This window comes from Telopea speciosissima, chromosome 2 (genome assembly GCF_018873765.1).
Source record: "Telopea speciosissima isolate NSW1024214 ecotype Mountain lineage chromosome 2, Tspe_v1, whole genome shotgun sequence".
NCBI classification, from domain to species: domain Eukaryota; kingdom Viridiplantae; phylum Streptophyta; class Magnoliopsida; order Proteales; family Proteaceae; genus Telopea; species Telopea speciosissima.
In genome coordinates this window covers 81,611,542-81,630,927 of record NC_057917.1, presented here as the reverse complement: position 1 = coordinate 81,630,927, position 19,386 = coordinate 81,611,542, and the positions used below count along the sequence as shown (strand labels likewise).

Here is a 19,386-nt window from a genome sequence, read left to right as displayed (position 1 = left end):
TTATTAATACCTATATATCATATTAATATCCACATGGACAACCTCAATTAAGGATGTAAATGGATATTCGTAAATCAGTATTCGATCCGCGTTTGTATCCGTTTAGGAGAATTCGAATCCGTTCGAAACTAATCGGATACGAATATGATAATCCCCCTATCCGATCGATTATTATCCGATTCGTTTAGCAGTCTGACGGTAATAAAATATCTAAAATATAACCATGTGTTTGTCTATCATTTTAAGTTACCTTATTGGATTTTGTTATCTTATTTTTATAAATTTATACATTAAGATAATGTGATTCTTTTTCTAGATTTGCTATTGGTTTATATATATGGTTTTATTCAATGTGATACATGGAATTACATATCTATTAAAAATTCAAAAGTAAAAAACGTAAGAGAATAAAATACTAAGAAGAGTAGAAGAAAGGGTAGTAACTGAACTCTCAAGTCTCAACCCTCACCCTCATCATAAAAATGGTAAAAATATCAACGGATAGTTGAAAAATTGTATTCGATCCGTATTCATATCCATTTAGAAGAACTAGTATTCAAAAAATCACTATCCAAAAATTATCCGAATCCGTCTAAATATAATCGGATGCGAATATGATAATGCCACTATCCGACCGAATTCGATCCGTTTACATCCCTAACCTCAATCATATGGTGCATATTGTTCAAAATTACCCCCAAATTATTAGATTAATTAAAGCATTAAATTATTCTAATAAATAGTTAATGCTAAATTTCTATGTAAACTAAGATTGTGCTATAAAATTGATCAATCCACATCACATACATCACATACCATATCTTATTAAATTAAGGGTATCCATTAATAATTATGTAAAACATAGTTTTTCTTTTTATGAATATTTAATATGGAGTTAGATACTAAGATCATTTTAATATATACTTGAAAATTTAACTTAAAAAATAGTGAAATTATATTAAGCTATATTTTGTACATTTTTAAGAAAACCAAGAGAAAGAAGGATAAAAATTTACCTTATTGGGAAGAATAAAAAAGAATTTAATTGTTTGAGATTTCTTCCACAGAGCAAAATTGGCCGATTTCCGAGTCTATCTCTTACAGTTTTAAGGATTTTAAAAATCGGAATCGAGGTAAATTGAACCCTAGAATTGGCTTCTCCGATCTGAAAACCTAATGATCCAATCCCAAAAACCTTAAAATCAACTGCTTCGACACGTCTGAATCGGGATCAATCACATGAAGTTGGCCAATTCTATCGATCGAAATCGGCTGTGATTGATCTCAATTTTCACTGGTTCAATCTGATCGATTCACACCCAAAAACCCTAGAATTTCCGAAGCCTGTCCGAGACCTGATGTTATGTTATTCAATGTATTTACAAATTTGCAGTTCCATAACCCACTTGTTGAGTAACCTCCACATTCCCTCTCTTCACCACTTCGATCGGTACGGAGCTTTGCCTTCCATTCAAAGAGAAATATTCCTCATTTGATTGAAACTTTTCTCTACGCATCCCTAAGCTTCTGCCCCATTCAAATCGTTTCTGTCTCACGCCATTGCCGGAGAAGGTTGTGCTCGGGGTTGTAAAAGACCGTTAGTAGCTCTGGAATATAATTCAGGTTTCATATAGGAATGTGTGAGGTAAAGTGGATTCCAGAGAGGCCATGACAGGAGTCGCGTGTCGCGTCAAGCCCGTGGTGATTGGTGACCACAGAGCGAACCCCGAATATAATAATAGCGGAACAATACCGTTGTCCTCTTATTCCTCGCTTTACTTCGAAGTTAATGGTAAATCCGATATTTAGTATCGAATGTAAGGTTATTTTCGTCATTATGTCCACTTCTCCCTCCTTATATCTCGGTCACTGTAATCCTCAATAGCAAATAAGAAGCAGAGCTCTCAAGGGGAGGTCGAGATATGGGAGAGCTAACTATAGCTGTCGACTACAATGCCTCGTCTCCTCCACAGTCTCTGTTGGAGAGGCTCAAGGATTACGGCCAAGAAGACGCTTTCGCCCTCTGGGATGAACTCTCCCCTGAAGAACGACAGCTTCTCGTCAGCGATATCGGGGTAATTTCATCCATTTCTGATTCATCCATGCAGATCCAGCTTTTACTTCATTTGCAGTTGCAAAAACACCCCTGCAAATGAAGTAGTTGCAAGTTTTGAAGGACAAACATTGAACCAATCTGGTTCTTTGATGATCTATTCAGAGTATGAAATATAAACACCCCACCCCCAAAAAAAAGTCTGATCTTGTTTGATTCAATTTTTTATTTTATTTTAGAGCTTAGATCTTCCAAGGACAGATCGGATCATTCGCTGTTCACTTCGATCTCAAGGTTATTTTTTCTTTTCTTTTTATTGCTAAGTTGAGTTTTTTCTTATATGATATAGGTCATAGTTATGTGATTTTTAAGTCATTTTAAGTGATTTCAGGGCTTCCGGCTCCGGCGATTGAGCCAGTGCCAGAGAAATGTGTTTCTACTGTTGAAGAGAGAACACTTGAAGAAAGAGAGAGATGGTGGAAGATGGGCTTGAAAGCAATCTCAGAGGGGAGGTTGGCTGTGTTGCTTTTGGCTGGTGGGCAGGTGGTGTTCTTGTTTCAATTGGTGGATGTGCATGCTTACCTAACAATGATTTAAAGTAGATGCGATTCTAGATGTATCAAAATTGCTTGTGGATTATCTGGAGTTGATTTTTAACAGCTTTTTTAATTCTTTTGATGGCAATAGATTCACTATTTTATTATATATAAAGAAATTAGAAACATACTGCACTTATAGCGACTTCATTAAAGAACAAATAGGTACTGTTTTCCTTTTCATGTATGTAGTTGGTTTTGTTAGTTCATGGTGTCATATGGTGTTCTACCCGAGGTATTGTTGTCTTTTTTGTTATGTTGATGGTAACAGTACTTCTTGGTGTATTTAGTTTCCAAAAACCGGTCAAGATGTATTTTTAACGCAGCCAGATATGCATGGTGCTAATTGAGACAGTCATCTGAAATAACTTAACTCACAGATTCTTTTAGGATTGAAAATTGCCATATAGTTCACATGAATAGAGAATAGAGATGCAACACAATCTCAAAGTCGAATAAAAATTCTACAAGATTTAACATTTCATCACTAATCTCTAAGTTATGCAAAGCTTCTGCTTTCCACTCCCTGGCAAGTTTTCCTGGATCTTCTTTCTATTAAAAAATATATATACGAGGAACTTGGGTTGCAGTCATGTTTTATCTTCTGAGTGGCCCAATTTTGAACATAACGTTGTTAGGGAGATTGTGTGGCAGCGGTGTAGTGGTGGTGGTTGTTTGTCAAATTTGGGCGGTGATTAGAAAGAGAGAGGCTCGAGTGGGTGGTTTAAATCCCTTTGGATTTTGAAAGAGGAAGTAGATGAATAAGAATAGCAAGAAGGTGCCGCCACGTTGCAATATGATAAAAGAAGGTTGTAGCGGAGGCTTGGCATCTTTAAATCTCCTGTTTCTTCTTCAATCCTCCTCTGGAAATGTCTGATGGGGTTGGGATTTCCCTCACAATGAGAGTCACCAAACCAAATACACTTGATATGAGCCCACTGTTTCCCTGCCTTAAAACAATGTTACACTTCCAGGGGAGATGTTGGTTCTTATGTTATTGGTGCTGTCTTTTTTTAATTTTTAAAAGCATACAAATAGGCAAGAGGTAACTGGTAGGCTAGTGGTAATTGGTTACACATTCATTCTTATGTTGTTTGTGATGACTCTTCCTCTTTTTTTTTTTTTTTGGGGGGGGGGGGGGGGGAATACAAATAGGCTAGTGGTAATGGTTACATTGCCCCTGGCTGTTTTCTGGCCTTTTAAGTGTATTTTTTGGGTGTATCTTTTTCTTCATCTTCTCTTATTATGTTTTAGTTAATTTGCTCTTGGATGTTTTACACACCAACTGTTCTTTTTCTTAGCATTAAACTGTAAAAATGTATAGATTGTGCAAGTATTCATTACACTGAAATTTTAATGCACAGGGAACCCGCCTTGGAAGTTCTGATCCCAAGGGATGTTTTAGTAAGTAATTACTGCATTTATTTGATCGTTGGAAAATTTTAATACTACTTGCTTTTTTCTTGTTGGTATCTCTCATTTTAACGAAAGGTGGTTGTGGACTGTGGGTTGGAATCTCTTCCTTTCATTTGCATGCATAATGATTTGATCTACATGGTCTGCCACTCCAAGTTTGTGTAACTTGCTGAGGGTTTCATGTTGTTGATTTTACTTTCATTCCCTGTTAAAAGAATGCCACTTGTTGTATCCGTGTCCAGTAGATTTATAACATGATTGTGGACAGTGGGTCACCCAGATCCGGTGGTGATTACGATGATGCTTTTTTATACTTAATGCAGAATGGGATAAATAGTCAGATATTGGGGAACTTCTGAACCTGTGGTTCTGCTACTAGCATAATATGGTGGGGAAAATCTGTTCAATTTTGTTTTTTAAATTTCTATGAATGACAATTTTTATTACAAGCTAAAAAGATGGTGTAAGAACAGTACAAGATAAACAACAACCTTGTCTGAAATATCTGGAATCATCACCCATTACCAGATTGTGGGAAAGGATATTTGCCGATACGCATAAAGGGTGTTAGAGCTCCTGAATTGGAAAGCTCATCTTGTACATAGTTCATGGGCCTAAGCATCCAGTGGAATGAAATATATGTCAAGGAATTGAGTGCATGGTTCTCCATATAATCATCCACCCTACTACAACCACCAAAATTCCCCTTTGGCAAAATAAGGCTGTAAATATCCCTCAAAACCTCCTCTTTCAATGGAATCCCCTAGTTTTTGGATTAGTTTCACCGTAGTGAAGCATGATGTTATGATCTTCCATTTTGGATTATATAAAAAAGGGCATACCCAGTGCATGAGGCTCCCGCCACTGCGGGATCTGGGAAGGGTCATAATGTATGCAGCCTTACCCCCGCCATTTTGGATTATATAAGGCATTAATATCTAATTGATTCTGTTTGCTTATTCTTTTCACATTCGTTTGCCTCAGACATTGGTCTTCCATCCGGAAAGTCGCTGTTTCAACTTCAGGCGGAGAAAATTTTATGTGTTCAAAGACTTGCCGCTCAGTCTGTAAATGAGGGTAATTTTAAATATATTTTCTGTGCTCCAAGTTCATCTGACATGCTGTGCTGATAAGTTTGTGTCTGCAGGCTCAGCTGGTTTTATGCCAATACATTGGTACATAATGACTAGCCCATTCACTGATGATGCCACACGCAAGTTTTTTGAAAGTCACAAATATTTTGGCCTTGAACCTGATCAAGTGAGATTTCTGAAAATTTGTTGGTATTTTTGTTCTTATTAATTTAGTAACTTGCTCAGTATTTTTGACCTTATTTTCATGAAAACTTTCTCTGTAATGCAGATCACCTTTTTCCAGCAGGGTACAATTCCTTGCATCTCCAAGGATGGTAGATTTTTTATGGAGACTCCATACAGAGTAGGCTCTCTTTTTATCTTTAATATCTATTGTCTTCATATTTATTTATTTTTGTTTTGGAATTATGATTTATATCTCAGAATGTCAACTTCCACAGTTTGTTGTACTTCTTTTGTTGTTAATATCTATGCTTGCTGTCGACCGAAAATGGAATTTGTGGATGCGTAGATATGCATTGTTATGTTGAAAGGTATTAATTCAGTTCCAAATTATTATTATGAATCTTTTTAAGTTTAATTTGAAAAATGATTCGGTCAGTTTAAGAAAAAAAAGGAAAGGAATTGGGAACGTAGGGTTAAAAAATGCTTTCAATACTGATCAAAGAGGAGAAATGGTTGCTTAATTTTCTTTGAGAATGTATGGTTAAGTGGATTTATTATGGAAAGTAATATGAAAGAAAAATTAATTTTTGTAAAATCTGCACATCAGTTGATGTTTTTATTTTTGTTTTTAACAATTCTGTCAGAAGAGGTTATTTGATGCATAGTTGTCATGGAGTCTGGGTGACCCAAGGCGTTGCAAGGGGCCTGGACGCAAGGCATCCAAGGTGACATAGGTAGGTGCCTGAACACCTATGATCTGATGTCTGAAAGAAGTTAGGCTTTTGCCAGAACTATGATTAGAAGTTTGGAATAATATAATTAGCACTGTGAGTGGGTGTTTATTTTGGTCTAGTGGTTTGATAAGAAAAAAAGATGGACTTCCATTGAAAGAGTTATAGCGTGGTGTGGAACTAGCTTTCATGAATGGAGATAACCATGGATAGTTAGAAACTAGGGTTAGATTTGGAGTCCTGTAGTGAGTCTTTTTGGGATGATGAAAAAGGTCAAATGCATGTGATGCAATAGTTGTCAAGGCGTCGCCTAGTCTTCGCCTAGGCGACGCCTAGGCGTCCAGGCGCCTTGGCCGACTTGGACGCCTTGATCGCCTCCTTGGCGTCGCCTTGAATTTGGACCCTCTCCACTGCCTTGGGTTGCCTAGACGCCGTGCCAACTATGTGTGATGGATGGAAAAGCATGGTGATTTGATGGAGAAATCATAAAAAAATTGTAGTCTTTGAGATAGGAACTTCAGTGTCTGGTGTATTCTTAGGGTTTTGAAGGAATGATCAAGAGGTTAAGATAGGGTGGCCTATCTGGTGACATGGCCACACTACACAGTAATTGAAACAAAGAAATTGGTTAAATAACTCTCTTAAAACCTCCTACTACTCAAAAGGACTTGTTACATATGCATAGAGTGGGGATTATAATCAGAACAAATCCAGCTATAGCAACTACGAGGCAACAATTAAATCCTCCCCCCCCCCCCAAAAAAAAAAAGAAGGAAAAACAAGAACTCAAATTAAACATTGATGGAGAGATCATTGGATAACCTGGGAAAATCTGAATTGGAGGATCTTTAGGCCCTGTTTATTTGATGGAAAATAGTGGGGTGGGAATAAGTGGTGGGATAATTGTAGGGTTTTCCATAAAATTCCAAAAAAGGCAGGTGTTTGGTTGGTTGGGGTGGGAAACTAAGCACCATGAATTAAGGAAACTTGTCTACCTACGTGGACCATGGCAAGCCATTTATCCCACCCATCCCACCATTTTGGGTAGAATTTTGTGGGGAAGGGAGGAGAATGATTTTATTACATGTGGGGCCTAGAACCTATTACACATTGGAATAAAAAATTATGGAATTCCATTGTTTACCATTGTTTCCTTTCTTTCTCTTTCCCGGTCTTTAACCCCATTACATGTGGGTCCTAGAACTTCTCCTTTCCCACCTCTTTTTGTCCACCAAACTATCGGGGTTTAAGGTGTTATGAGGGAAACATTATTCTGGTCTTCTTGTGGTCTATAGGTGTTGCAGATTCTGTGATGGTGGAATTGATTGCTGTAGCAACAGGAATTACAGTAGATTTAGGACTTTGGGTGGTTGCAATTGATTGTAGAAGGTGACTCAATATTAGTCATCAAGTCTTCAAGTCAAGAGGAGAAATTTCATGGAGATATTCCACTTGATCAGGCAGGCTAGGTCTGATGAGGGTGGGTAAGGATGAACCCCAGGTATAGAATACAGACCCCTGTTTAACAAAATCCCAAGTAAAACCAAAAACAGAAATAGGCAAGGTTTAAAGTATCGGTATTGGGTATTGTATCGGCCGGGCGATTTTAAGAGACTTATCGTATCGTATCGGAGAAACGTATCGATCGGTGCAGAAACGCATGAAAATGATCAAAATACGCATGAAAATACATTTTTGGACAAAAAAAATAATATAAACAAGCAATTTATGTCATATATCATGCATATACACTAAGAATTGTGAATAATGTATCACCAGACAAGTGCAGCACTTTGAAATTGTTATAAATAGATTAAAAGATGAGATTTCTTACATGTAGAATCACTCTATTGCCATGAAGAATGTTGGGGTGGATCAAACTCATGTTTGTAAGGGTCTTCAAGAATAAGAGCAACTAGGATGATGTTGTGTACTGACCGAACATAAGCACAATACTGACCTTTAAGGAAGCCATTTTTCGGTTTTGGGTGAAAAATGGTGGATTTGAGTTCAAATCTTTGCAAATTTATACAAAGCATGGAATCTAATAGTTAGTTGAACCTATTCTCCTTGAATCATAGCAAAAAAAAAAAAAAAAGAAAAAAAGAACTAAAATGCAATATTTGAAGCAAAAGATCATGTTTTTTGAAAAAAAACCTACCTTTCCCTTCAAGTGTTGAGTATATCTTGTATTCCAAGGATTTGAGTGCGATGTGGATCCGACCGATACCGATACGTATCGGCCTATACGATACGATACGGACTGATACTTTAATCCATGGAAATATGTCAACAATAAAGTCAAAATTCAACCCTATCAGATGGGGTTCAAATTCTGGTCAAAGGTAGGATGACGTTAGAATAACAAAGCCTCAAAAGACTGTGATGATTCAACGGCCAGATTTAAACCAATTGGAAAATTAGTGAAATCAGGAAATTAAATAAGAATATACAAGAACTTTAATTACTGTCAATTAGAAACTCAGATCAGCCTTAAAGCTAGGTCGATTTTAGTATTTGGGCAGTAGATGAAATCCCCAAAATATGGTGAAAATCAGGTGGTTGGATTAAGATTAATTGACAAAGAGCTAAACCTGGAAAACCAAAAAAGGCAGAATTGAGAGATTTCAAATATCTTCAGATCAGCAGTTCTGATCAGGTTCATACCCTGGTTGAAGGTCAATCTAAACAAAGTCTTTGTTACAGAACAGGATCTAAAACCAGTACCTGCAATTGTGAAGAGAGAAAGAATGATGGAGAGAGGATAACCTGAATCACGAGAGATTCAGAATGTATTCTATCGTGGTCTACTCCTTTATTTGTAATAGCAAAACAATAGACCCACTAAGAGTAAATGACTAAGTACAAGTAAAGAAAGAAACAAAAGAATACTTAGTATAGGGTTGATGAATCCCACAGAAAATTAAAGAAAGAAATTAGACAACAAGAGCTGTACTTGCAAAGAAGAAGAAGAGTAAGGGAAAGGGACATGATCAGATTTCCCACTTGATCTTGACCAGATTCCATCCAGTTGATCTTAGAATCCCACTGAGGTGGCTGCTGTCTCTCATAGCTCCATATAGCAAAAAAGCTAATTTCATTATTCATAGTCCCACTGAGGGTACATTATAACCCTCTTTGGACCCTGTAGTGGCAAGAGCCTCGTGCACTGGGTACGCCCTTTATATAATCGTTGGGAGCTTTATGGCTCAAACAACAAATTATTTTTTTTGGTACAAAAATAAACAGGGTTGAGTTAACAAGATTCATACTCTAAGAAGGAAAGTAAAAACATAATGAGAAACTGAAACAGAGTTTTAAGACCATCCTAACTCCTATCGTGGGCTACTTAAGGCGCTTTAGATAACAAATAATATATTAATATGGGCCTGGCCTTAATGGGCCTAGCCCACTTGATGCAGATTCATCACCAAATAGGGCTTGTTTCATTGGAAATAAGTCTAGGGTTGAGTTACATACATATTAGGCCTTTAATCCCATGAGTTTCTAATGTAATAGGCCACTTTTATGGGCCTAAAATATGGGTATATAGGTTGCATACGGGATTAGCCCAATACTTAGTTTATTTTTATGTTTTTTAATTGAACCGATTCAAATTGGTTTCATCCAATTGGTTCAATTTAAGTGATCATGTGACTTGGTTAAGTGGTCATGTGATGTAAGTTGGGCTGGATTAGGACTCTCTAGGTCTAGCCATGTTTTGAGTCTATTTCTTTTAGTATTTTAGTTTCCTAGTTGGTTTAAGTTACCTAATAGGTTAGGAATAAGGTTAGACCATTCCTTTTTAGTGTCTAAGTCTATTTTTGAGTCTTCTATATAAGTTTGTAAGGGATATTTGATTAATAAAAACTCAGCTTTATGCTTGCTGCCTTTGTTGCTGCCTTTGCTCCATCGTGAGTGTGTCTTGTGAGTAATATCAAGGTGAGGGATTGGTGGACTCCGATCGACTCCTTGTATCTTGTAGATCGGGAGGTCCTTCTTCTAGTTCTTCAAAGCTGCTGCCATTGAAGACCTGCAACAAGTAAGAAATTCTGCAACTATTCTTCTTCCTTCTAGAAGGTCATATACAAGGTGATTTTCGTGAGAATTCTGCCCAGCCAAATCTAACCATTAGAACTTGCTAAAAAGTCTTCCTCAAACCCTAAGAGAGAATCGATTCAAATTTCAGCACCATCCACCCAGCCGATTGTCTGAAATTACAGTTTTACCCCTCTCTCCTACTTCTACTAGGAAACCTCCATAACTCCAAATCTGTCCATCAGTTTCAAACCAAACTTTCAGCATACATCCCTTACATAATTGTTGACACTCGATCCAAGTTTCAGCCCCAAACTCCCACTCTAACCCCTTCATCTCCTTGCTCCATTAAAACCCAAACCCAAAACCCTAAAATTCAATTCTGCCCAAAATTACAGAATTTCAAAACTCATCCAAATCCTAACCTTTTTATACCATATTGACCCCCTAGACCTGCCCATTAATACCCTATAAACCCCTTTCCCAATATCCAACCCAAACCCTCGGAATTGACGTAAATCCTAGTGTTGTCCATTCGAACCAGCAGCCGCTTTTGTTATTTGATCCTGTTGTTTGGCTCCTAGTAGGTCTCCTACCTATCTAGGACTACATTACCACTACTTACAATACAACAAAAATAAAAGACTAACTAAACCCATCAAGGTCTGAGTTAACTCAGTTTCAGCACTGAGTCAAGAGTGCTTCTTCTACCTCTAGTACTTTAAAAAGTGCCTATCCTGCTGGTGATCTGCATCAGTAAGATCTTATTCTTGCATGTAGATATGAAAGATATCTTCACAGGATGGAGAGTGCTTCCATGTTATAGCCTGTTCCTTGTATCCTCAATGTGTTATTAATATTCATACAAATTGATTTCAAATGCTTCCTTGTTAATTTGTTATGGCTTGTTCCTTTTATTCCTCAATTTCTTATTAATATTCATACCATCAGATGGTTCTTGTTTTGAGTTCTATTTTTCTCTTTGAGCTAGTTTCTTTTCTATTCTGTCTATATGATAAATCCATAAACCTTATTTTTGAAAAGCCAGGTTGCAAAGGCACCAGATGGGAATGGAGGTGTTTATTCTGGTATGACATTTCAATTATTGCGGATGTGAAACACATTAAAGTTAGTTTACTTCATGTTTATTTTCTACTTACCGGGAAAAATTGCTGATTTCTTTCATTGGGCTATGGATTTATGAATCAGCTTTGAAGTCTTCAAAACTGTTGGAAGATATGGCCATGAGAGGTGTGAGATACATAGATTGCTATGGAGTCGATAATGCATTGGTGAGACTCATCTTTTGTTTGTTGTTGGTTTAGGAATCAAAAGAAATATATTCTCTTGAACTATATTTAGTACCATCTGTATGCAGGTCCGAGTTGCTGATCCAACTTTCTTGGGATACTTCGTTGAAAGAGGTGTAGCTGCAGCAGCAAAAGTCGTGCGTAAGGTAATTACTAATTACTAATGCTATTTTTTTGGTCATTGAAATCTAAATTGAAATTCAGCTTCCAGTCTGAAACTTTCCATGCTTTGTTTCTTCATCCTTAATGTGTGTCGCATGTACTTTTTGGGTTTGAATTTGGCTGCTTTTATTTGTCTTGAACACTTTGTATGTACTTATCTTTTCGTCTCTCTTATTAAATTTTGTTTCTTTGCCTATCAAAAAAAAAAGGTGGAGGGGGGGGGGGGGGAGGGTATGTCTGCTTTGATTAATGATTATACATTCTTATATAAGAAGAAAAAATCAACAACAATAGCAATGTATGGCATTTAGCAGCTGGACATCTCTTTCTTTTCACCTTTATGCTATTTACTTTTTGTTTTCCTTTGTAGTGCAGCTTGGTAAATGTTTTTCATTTTTTTCAATTCTCTTTGATGATGTAAGAACAATACTACGTTAAGTTTTGAATTATTTACTCAACTGATCTGATTTAGAATTTGTTAAGGATAAGGATTATGTAACCCATCTAGATTCATTGTATGTAGGCTAAGGACTGTGGCTGTGCTGTGACTCAGCCTTAGCTAAGCAGGCCTTATGTGTAACTCTTGTCCTTCTTATAACTAATAACGGCCTATGTCATCTTTGACAAGCCAAATCATTCTTTGATTTTCTCTTCTCAACTTAGTATCAGAGCTCAATATTTTTTGGGTATTTTTTTCTTCTTTCTTGCTGCCGAATGAGTTCATTCAACTGCCGTTGAGGCTTTGGCCTCCCCCCTTGGTTTAGCATGTTTGATCGAACACGTTATCGCATGTTACACAACACTAACCGCCACTGACGACCACTGGCCACTGACCACCTCCGTTTGCTATTTCCACGGTGACTTCACATCATTACAAGTACAATGCCACCACTCCGCTGTATGATGAGCTCAATAATATTTGTTGTTTTTTCACATGAAAACTCTAACAATCCCTGTAATAGAGGTTGCAAATTGAACATATTACCACTCAAATTATGCATACTGTGAAAATCTAGTTAAAGCTTGTTTTGGAATTTGTTTGAGTCCTTACATTTATGCTTTATTTATTTTTTGGTTGAACTTTATCAATATTCTATTTTCTTTTCCTCCTTTTGAACTAATAATGTTTATACATGTTTGCTTTATTTGACTTGGTCACAGGCGTACCCACAAGAAAAGGTTGGTGTGTTTGTTCAACGGGGTAAAGGTGGCCCACTCTCTGTTGTTGAATATAGTGAATTGGATCCTTCACTGGCTTCTGACATCAACCAGCAGACCGGACGACTTCGCCTTTGTTGGAGTAATGTATATTCCTTACACATTCCTTCAATTGTTTCCAGTTGTAGTTATGTGCTTGTCTCTGCTTCTCCTCCTCCTCTCACCATTGTCTTAACTTTTTTGTGTGTCCAACTCTTTCTGGGCTAAAATTAATGCCTCCTTGGTTATAATGTTAAGCATGCAATCAGTGCAACTCTCCTCTCTACCCAACATTATAATCACTCCTACATCCTCCGCAAACCCTGAGTCACTGCTTGGCAATTTCTACTGTGGACAACCCTTCTGTACCTAATCAAATCACTCTCTCCACAAATTCCCCTCAGATTTTCGCTGTCCACTAAATCTATCTGTATCTTTTCTGCCCCACTCTCTCCTACTCCACTACAATGGGATTTTTTTCCTAACCATCTCACTTCACTGCTGATCAGAGATTACTAAAAACTACATGGTTTTGCGATTTTAAACTAAATATTTCTTCATACATGAGTATGCTTTGCAGCATTTTTCAATGTTTGTTATTTCTGAAAAAGATTCTTTTTTTCCGCCATTCTGTTTTGACCTGTTCTAGTTTCTGAGTTATAGGAAGTCAAAGGCCTACCGTATTGTTATTTCCATCAATGTACTCTTTTGAAAAATTTCAAAGCTAAACTGAGTATACTTCTGGCTCTCCTTTAGGTTCATAATCTTTATACTTATCTCCGATTTGCACTGTTCAGGTCTGCCTGCACATGTTTACTTTGGATTTCCTGAATCAAGTGGCAAATGGTCTCGAAAAAGATAGCATGTAAGTGACATTTCTATTTTCTTTTGAACCTCTTTCCTTTTATCCTTACATGTGTGCAAATGTGCTTATCTGTGCATGTGTGGGTATGAAGTGAATGGCTAGTTGAATACTGCTGCTTTTGATGAAGTCCATTTTCATGAACTCTTGAAATTTTGGCACACTTTTTCCCATGGATTGATTAAAATAATTGTTTCTTTTGCTATTTCAGTAGTTTTCATACTCTAGGTTGTACATGGGTATATGAATTATCTAGTGCCCTCTACTAAAGGTAATTAATTGATTACATGCAAAAGTTGCATTAGCAATATATGTGTTTTAGAGTCTTACACCCCCCCTTTAATTGTAAACATGCCCATTCAATTTCTTAGATGGGATACATTTGATGTATGTAGTTGAATATTTAGCACAAAGCTCTGGAGTGTTTTGTCATTATGGATTTTCTTTGTGAGCCTTCCAGTTGTCTTTACCCTTTACTTTTTCTCCCTTTTTCTGGCAACAGAAAAGTATTATAAAATATTATAGGCAAAAGTTTTCTTGCACTTTGAGTGCGGGGGAGAGTACACCAATCAAGGGTTATAAATGTTTTCTCTCCCCCCCAAACAATAGGACGAAGTCGATAATTCCCCCACTGTTCCCCTATACCCTATCATGGTTTAAATTATCCTTCCATATCCTCCGATACTAACCAATGCGTATCTTATTTTTAAGGTACTGATACGATAACTAAAAAATTGCTATTATTACATGTAAGAAACCATATATTTTATCCATAATCAAAAGCGTATCTTTTATCTCTCCGATACGTCTCTTAAAATCACCCTTCCGATACGATACCCAAATCCCGATACCGATACTTTAAACCTTGACCCTATGGACACCTTCTAAACCCATCGGTCAAGGGATCTCCCTTGACTGTGGGTTTGGGAAACTCAGTCCTAAATTATATTCTAGTGTCAGAACAGAGGTGTACTTAGTGTTGAATATACAGAATCCTGGTATGTGCTCTTCTTACATTTACCGAAGAAAAAAGTTTCTGGTTGTCCTAGTTAACTGAGTTTTACCCTTTTCCCCCAATGAGCTTCTAGTGACGCCTTGGAAGTCTCTACCATTGCAAGCCCAATGAAATAGCTATGTACCTTTCTCATTAATCTTCAACTTCTATGGGCCAGATCGTCCCATCACTATTGAAAATGACCTTTGAATGGTTAGGTTGGCACATCTCTCTTTTCTAACCTGCCGGCAAGAATGATTGCGTCACACCTGTTCCCCTGAGTCCTTTACTCCCCTCTTCCCCAAAAAGGTATGTGGAGAAAAGTTCTGTGGGGGAGTGTACTGCCCGCTCCTAGACAGAGAGGGTGGGGGGGAAATGACCTTTCTGCTCCCCAATGAAAGGCGGAAATTCCGCCCCCATGATGCCAACATGCGCACTCGCACATGCTCCCCTACAGAGAACAAAAAGGGTGTATCCAGTGCATGAGGCTCCCAGAACTGCGGGTCTAGGGAGGGTCATAATGTACGCAGCCTTACCCCTACTTTCGCAGAGAGGATGTTTCCAGACTCGAATTGGAGCAATCTTACCGTTGCACCAAGGCTCCCCCACAGAGAATATATATATGGGTGAAGGATCATGCACTAGCGTTGCACAATGGAATCCAATATGCTAGCAGTTTATTGATTGTTAGATCCCCCATTCTACATATTAACCGTTTAACCCATTTATTGTTGGAACCAGTTCTCTCTATCGCTTCTACCCCCTCTCCCTCTCCCATCACTGTCCCGCTTCCCGCTGAAACCATTGGCGCTGCTCTCTCTCATCTCCAATGATGGCTCCCAAGTCCTAACCCCTGCCCCACCATCACTCCCTCCCCTCCCCACCCACAACCCCTCTACAATGCATCCTTCCCCTGCAACTCATTGCTACAATCCATTGTTGCATCTGCCCCCCCCTCTCTCTCTCTATATATACATATTGCTATATATATATATATATATATATTGCTACAATCCATTGTTGCATCTGCCTCTCTCTCTCTCTCTCTGGAACCTTCCAAATTTCCATTTTCCGAAGTTTAAATCGCCTTGGACATCGAACGGCATAAGCTAATTAGAAACTTTTCCACTAGGATAGGCCAATACAGTAGATAAAATTGTATCCTGTAGTAAAAGTTCTCCTAACACAACTATCCAACATGTAACCCTAACTAATCCAACAAGGGGTGGGGGGGTGAACAAGGTAACGGGAGATGGGGGCTGTTGGATAGAGGGGGTTCGTGGCCGTGCGATAGAGTAGTGGAAGAAGCCGTTGAGTTTCCTGTCACTTACGTAACAAAGTACTCAGCGATCAAAGTAGAATCACATAACCAATAGAATCAGAAAACTCAATCGAAGAAGAAAATGGAAACACAAGTTCGTCGATAGAAACCATCAACATAGGAAAACTCCTGAAATGATTATTCTTCCATGAAAATTTTACCACGGCAAGACTGGGACTGCATCAGTAAAATTTAAGAGGGATCAAGACATGCCTTGATAATCCTTCGAGGTAGATTGTTGTTCGCCATTAAAGCACGAATTTCAGTGGGGGTTGCAGTCCTGCGGACGGGGTGTTGTGGGGAAGAGTGGAATTGGGGTAGGGGAGTAAAAGAGAGTGTAGCGGCAGTGGAGATAATGGAATTGCAACAATTGACAGGTTTAATGGGTGAGATCAAGGAAGTAGATCCGATGATCAATAAGATGCTAGTGTATAATATTCCGTTACACAGCGCTAGTGTATACATTATTTTCCCCATATCTACACACAGACACACACACACAACAAGGTGATTCAGTGCATTTTCTTATTGTGATTTAATTGGTAGCCTCTGCTCTAATGCATCCAATCCTGGGTTGTGTGTGTGCGCGCGCACCAAGTCTAACACACACCTAAGTGGAACTAATTTGGTATGCATTGGAAGGAAAAAAGAAAAGAGTTTTAAGTGTTAAAAGAGGTGGTATTCTTAAGTATCATTTTGGTTCAGGAGTTGGTTTATGGTTTGACTGGAAGGATAGCTATGAAATTAATATGTTTATGCTCAATTGGGTAACGGATATTCATGGAATTCATTTTTATGATGCTCCAAGGATTTTGATTCTGTTCTAAATCGTGGAACTCTTGGTTTTCTATTTTTCGTAAATGAATGTTCGAGCTCTCCTTAAATCTACTGAAGTTATCTATTGAAGTGGTCCTCTCTTCCAGTCTGCCCTGCATAGTCCATTCTGGCAGAAGACGTCCCAAGTTTGGTTCTCGCTTCTATTATGGACAAGGGAGTCTCTCTCTACTTCCCCTTCTGAACTGTTAAGTACAATTGTTGCTAATATTAGCCAAAAAAGTGACCTGTACGCTCACGTGCTGTACAATTCCGTGGTCACATCAGATCCTCTAGAAAAAGTGATCCTCACTCCTTGACAAAACAGAAATCTCACCCCTATTTGTTGACAAAATCATCCCATTGATCTGTAAAAGCATGTTTCATCTCCCTAAAATCTGGAATAACTGAACACCGACTAGAAATAAAACCTTTTGCCTTGACTGTAACCCAATCAGCAGCCTCTCCCTTTGCCTCAAAGCACACAGGCATTTCTCCCTTTCCAAATGCTCCAAATAATTGAAATGCAATCAAACCCCACAAACCAGCCAGCCTGCCCTCCCTCCTAAGGTCTCTCTCTCTCTCTCTCTCGGCTGTAAGTATCTTTTGATAACCACTTGAGTTGTGTTTGATATGAATCACAAAATGTGGTTTGTTCTGTCATTTTTTTGTTTCACGAATTTTCAATACTGAATACCTCTTAAATTAGGATACACAGTGACTGCTAACTGTTTTGCAGCTAGAAGATATTTGTATTTCATTGGAGTCGCACCTTTAACACTCGATCTAAATACCAACCATCTTATTTACAGCTCTCCCCACCCCCCCCCCCAAAAAAAAAAAAAAAAAAAAAAAAAAAAAATTTGAAATTATTGGTAGAGTTTTAATATTCTATTTAATAGCGTTATTTGGCTACTAATTACAGATTGTTCTACATTAATTTCAAGTGTTCCACGCTTTTTTTTCTGTTTTATAACCATGGAACTGTATGGCATGCCCTTGCATTATAGATGGGATCTTTGAAAATTGGCAAAGTCAGGGAAACATTCTACAATCTGCTGTTTTAAGTTCAATTTAATAAACCCATATCCTTCTTTTTTAACTTCTTTGTGAGCTTGTGTAATTCTATGATTGATCTTAATGATGAAAATGTGCACTTTGAGTGCAGTTACCACATTGCTGAGAAAAAAATCCCTTCTACACATGGGTTTACAATGGGCTTGAAGTTGGAACAATTTATATTTGATGCATTTGCTTATTCTCCTTCAACAGCACTCTTTGAAGTGAGTCACTTTCGTCTCCCCAGAGTGATAGGCTAGTTTGAGGTGGGTTCAGATTGGTTAATTGTAAACTGCCCCACGCTGTGGAGAACCAACAGATTGTCTGGTTTTACAAGGTGTGGTGGGGTGGAGCAGGGGTCCTGAGACTTTCTGGCTTACCAAAAACCTGAACCTACCCAAACACCAACTTCAATTTTTTTCTTTCCCTCAAGTGTTTCCTGACTTGGAAACAGTAGTGTATTAGCATGTTATACTTACCTATTTAAGATTGGAATAATTCAGATACTACGAGAAGAGGAGTTTGCACCAGTGAAAAATGCCAATGGATCAAATTTTGACACACCTGATAGTGCTCGCCTCTTGGTTCTCCGCCTTCACTCTCGTTGGGTGGTTGCTGCAGGTGGCTTCTTAACGCATTCGGTGCCATTATATGCAACTGGTATTTTCCCCCTCCATTTTTGGGCTTTGTTCTATACATTTTTCGTACTAGAGTCTTATTTGAATATGAAGTTGTCTCTCAGTACAGAAGAAGAGTGGAGGAATGGGAATGAAACATTCTGATCCTCGAGTTCAATTCATGGACAAAATTTAATCTTCTTTGCTGTTGTTTGGCTGTTTAGTAGTTAAATCTTGATAATGACCAGTCTTGTTTATCTGTTCTCCTCCCTCCCCTCTATTTTCTGGCTGACCATTTCTAATTTTTGTGGACTTGAGCTCAGGTGTGGAAATCTCACCCCTTTGCTCGTATGCTGGAGAAAACCTAGACGCGATATGCCGCGGGAGGACATTTCATGCACCCTGTGAAATTGCTTTCTAGATTGTTGTTTTTTGTGTGGTTCTATCCTGATTAAATCTAAATGAGTGGCTAATTACCGATTTGTCTGTCATTTGGGTATCTAGTCAATAGCTGGTGTAAATCTGATGTCAGAATTAGGCGTATGTCTTCTTCCTAGAGAGGAGAGAATTAGAGGGTGTGTTTTTCCCTACTCGGCCTTGAGACAGGATTGGCTATTCTTTGCCTGTTCATCATGCCCCTTCTCACCACAAAAAACTAATAATATCAAAAGTTCTCTGTGCATTTCAACCTCCCGTTTTCATTCATTTCCATTTACCACGTTTGGAATGAACAATCAAATCCCTTTTTGACTTCGATGTTATCTGGCTTCGTGGATCAGCAGGTTATTTGGCCTTTCTTCTTCTTGTTATAGACTTGAGCTGGGCCAATGGTTCCTGTTATTGTTCTTTTTCTGTTGGTCAGGGTGGTGCTTATTGGGCTTGTTATGATGATGAAATGGTATGGGTTGTGCTTTAGTGCCCATCTTTCCAGCATTGTGTTTTTGGATGTTCAATGATT

The 19,386-nt window shown here is 38.1% G+C and overlaps 1 protein-coding gene across 1 annotated transcript; it reads left to right on the top strand.

The window, feature by feature from the left end:
- Positions 1–1,862: 1,862 nt before the first annotated feature.
- On the top strand, positions 1,863–19,113 carry LOC122652009 (UDP-N-acetylglucosamine diphosphorylase 1-like). Its single transcript, XM_043845626.1, has 15 exons — positions 1,863–2,075; positions 2,293–2,347; positions 2,445–2,596; positions 4,014–4,053; positions 5,050–5,142; positions 5,213–5,325; positions 5,428–5,502; positions 11,142–11,181; positions 11,303–11,385; positions 11,472–11,549; positions 12,727–12,870; positions 13,560–13,627; positions 17,921–18,035; positions 18,315–18,471; positions 18,752–19,113. Exons 1-15 carry the CDS (start codon positions 1,923–1,925, stop codon positions 18,847–18,849), a joined length of 1,464 nt encoding a protein of 487 aa, XP_043701561.1. The 5' UTR covers positions 1,863–1,922; the 3' UTR covers positions 18,850–19,113.
- Positions 19,114–19,386: the final 273 nt, after the last annotated feature.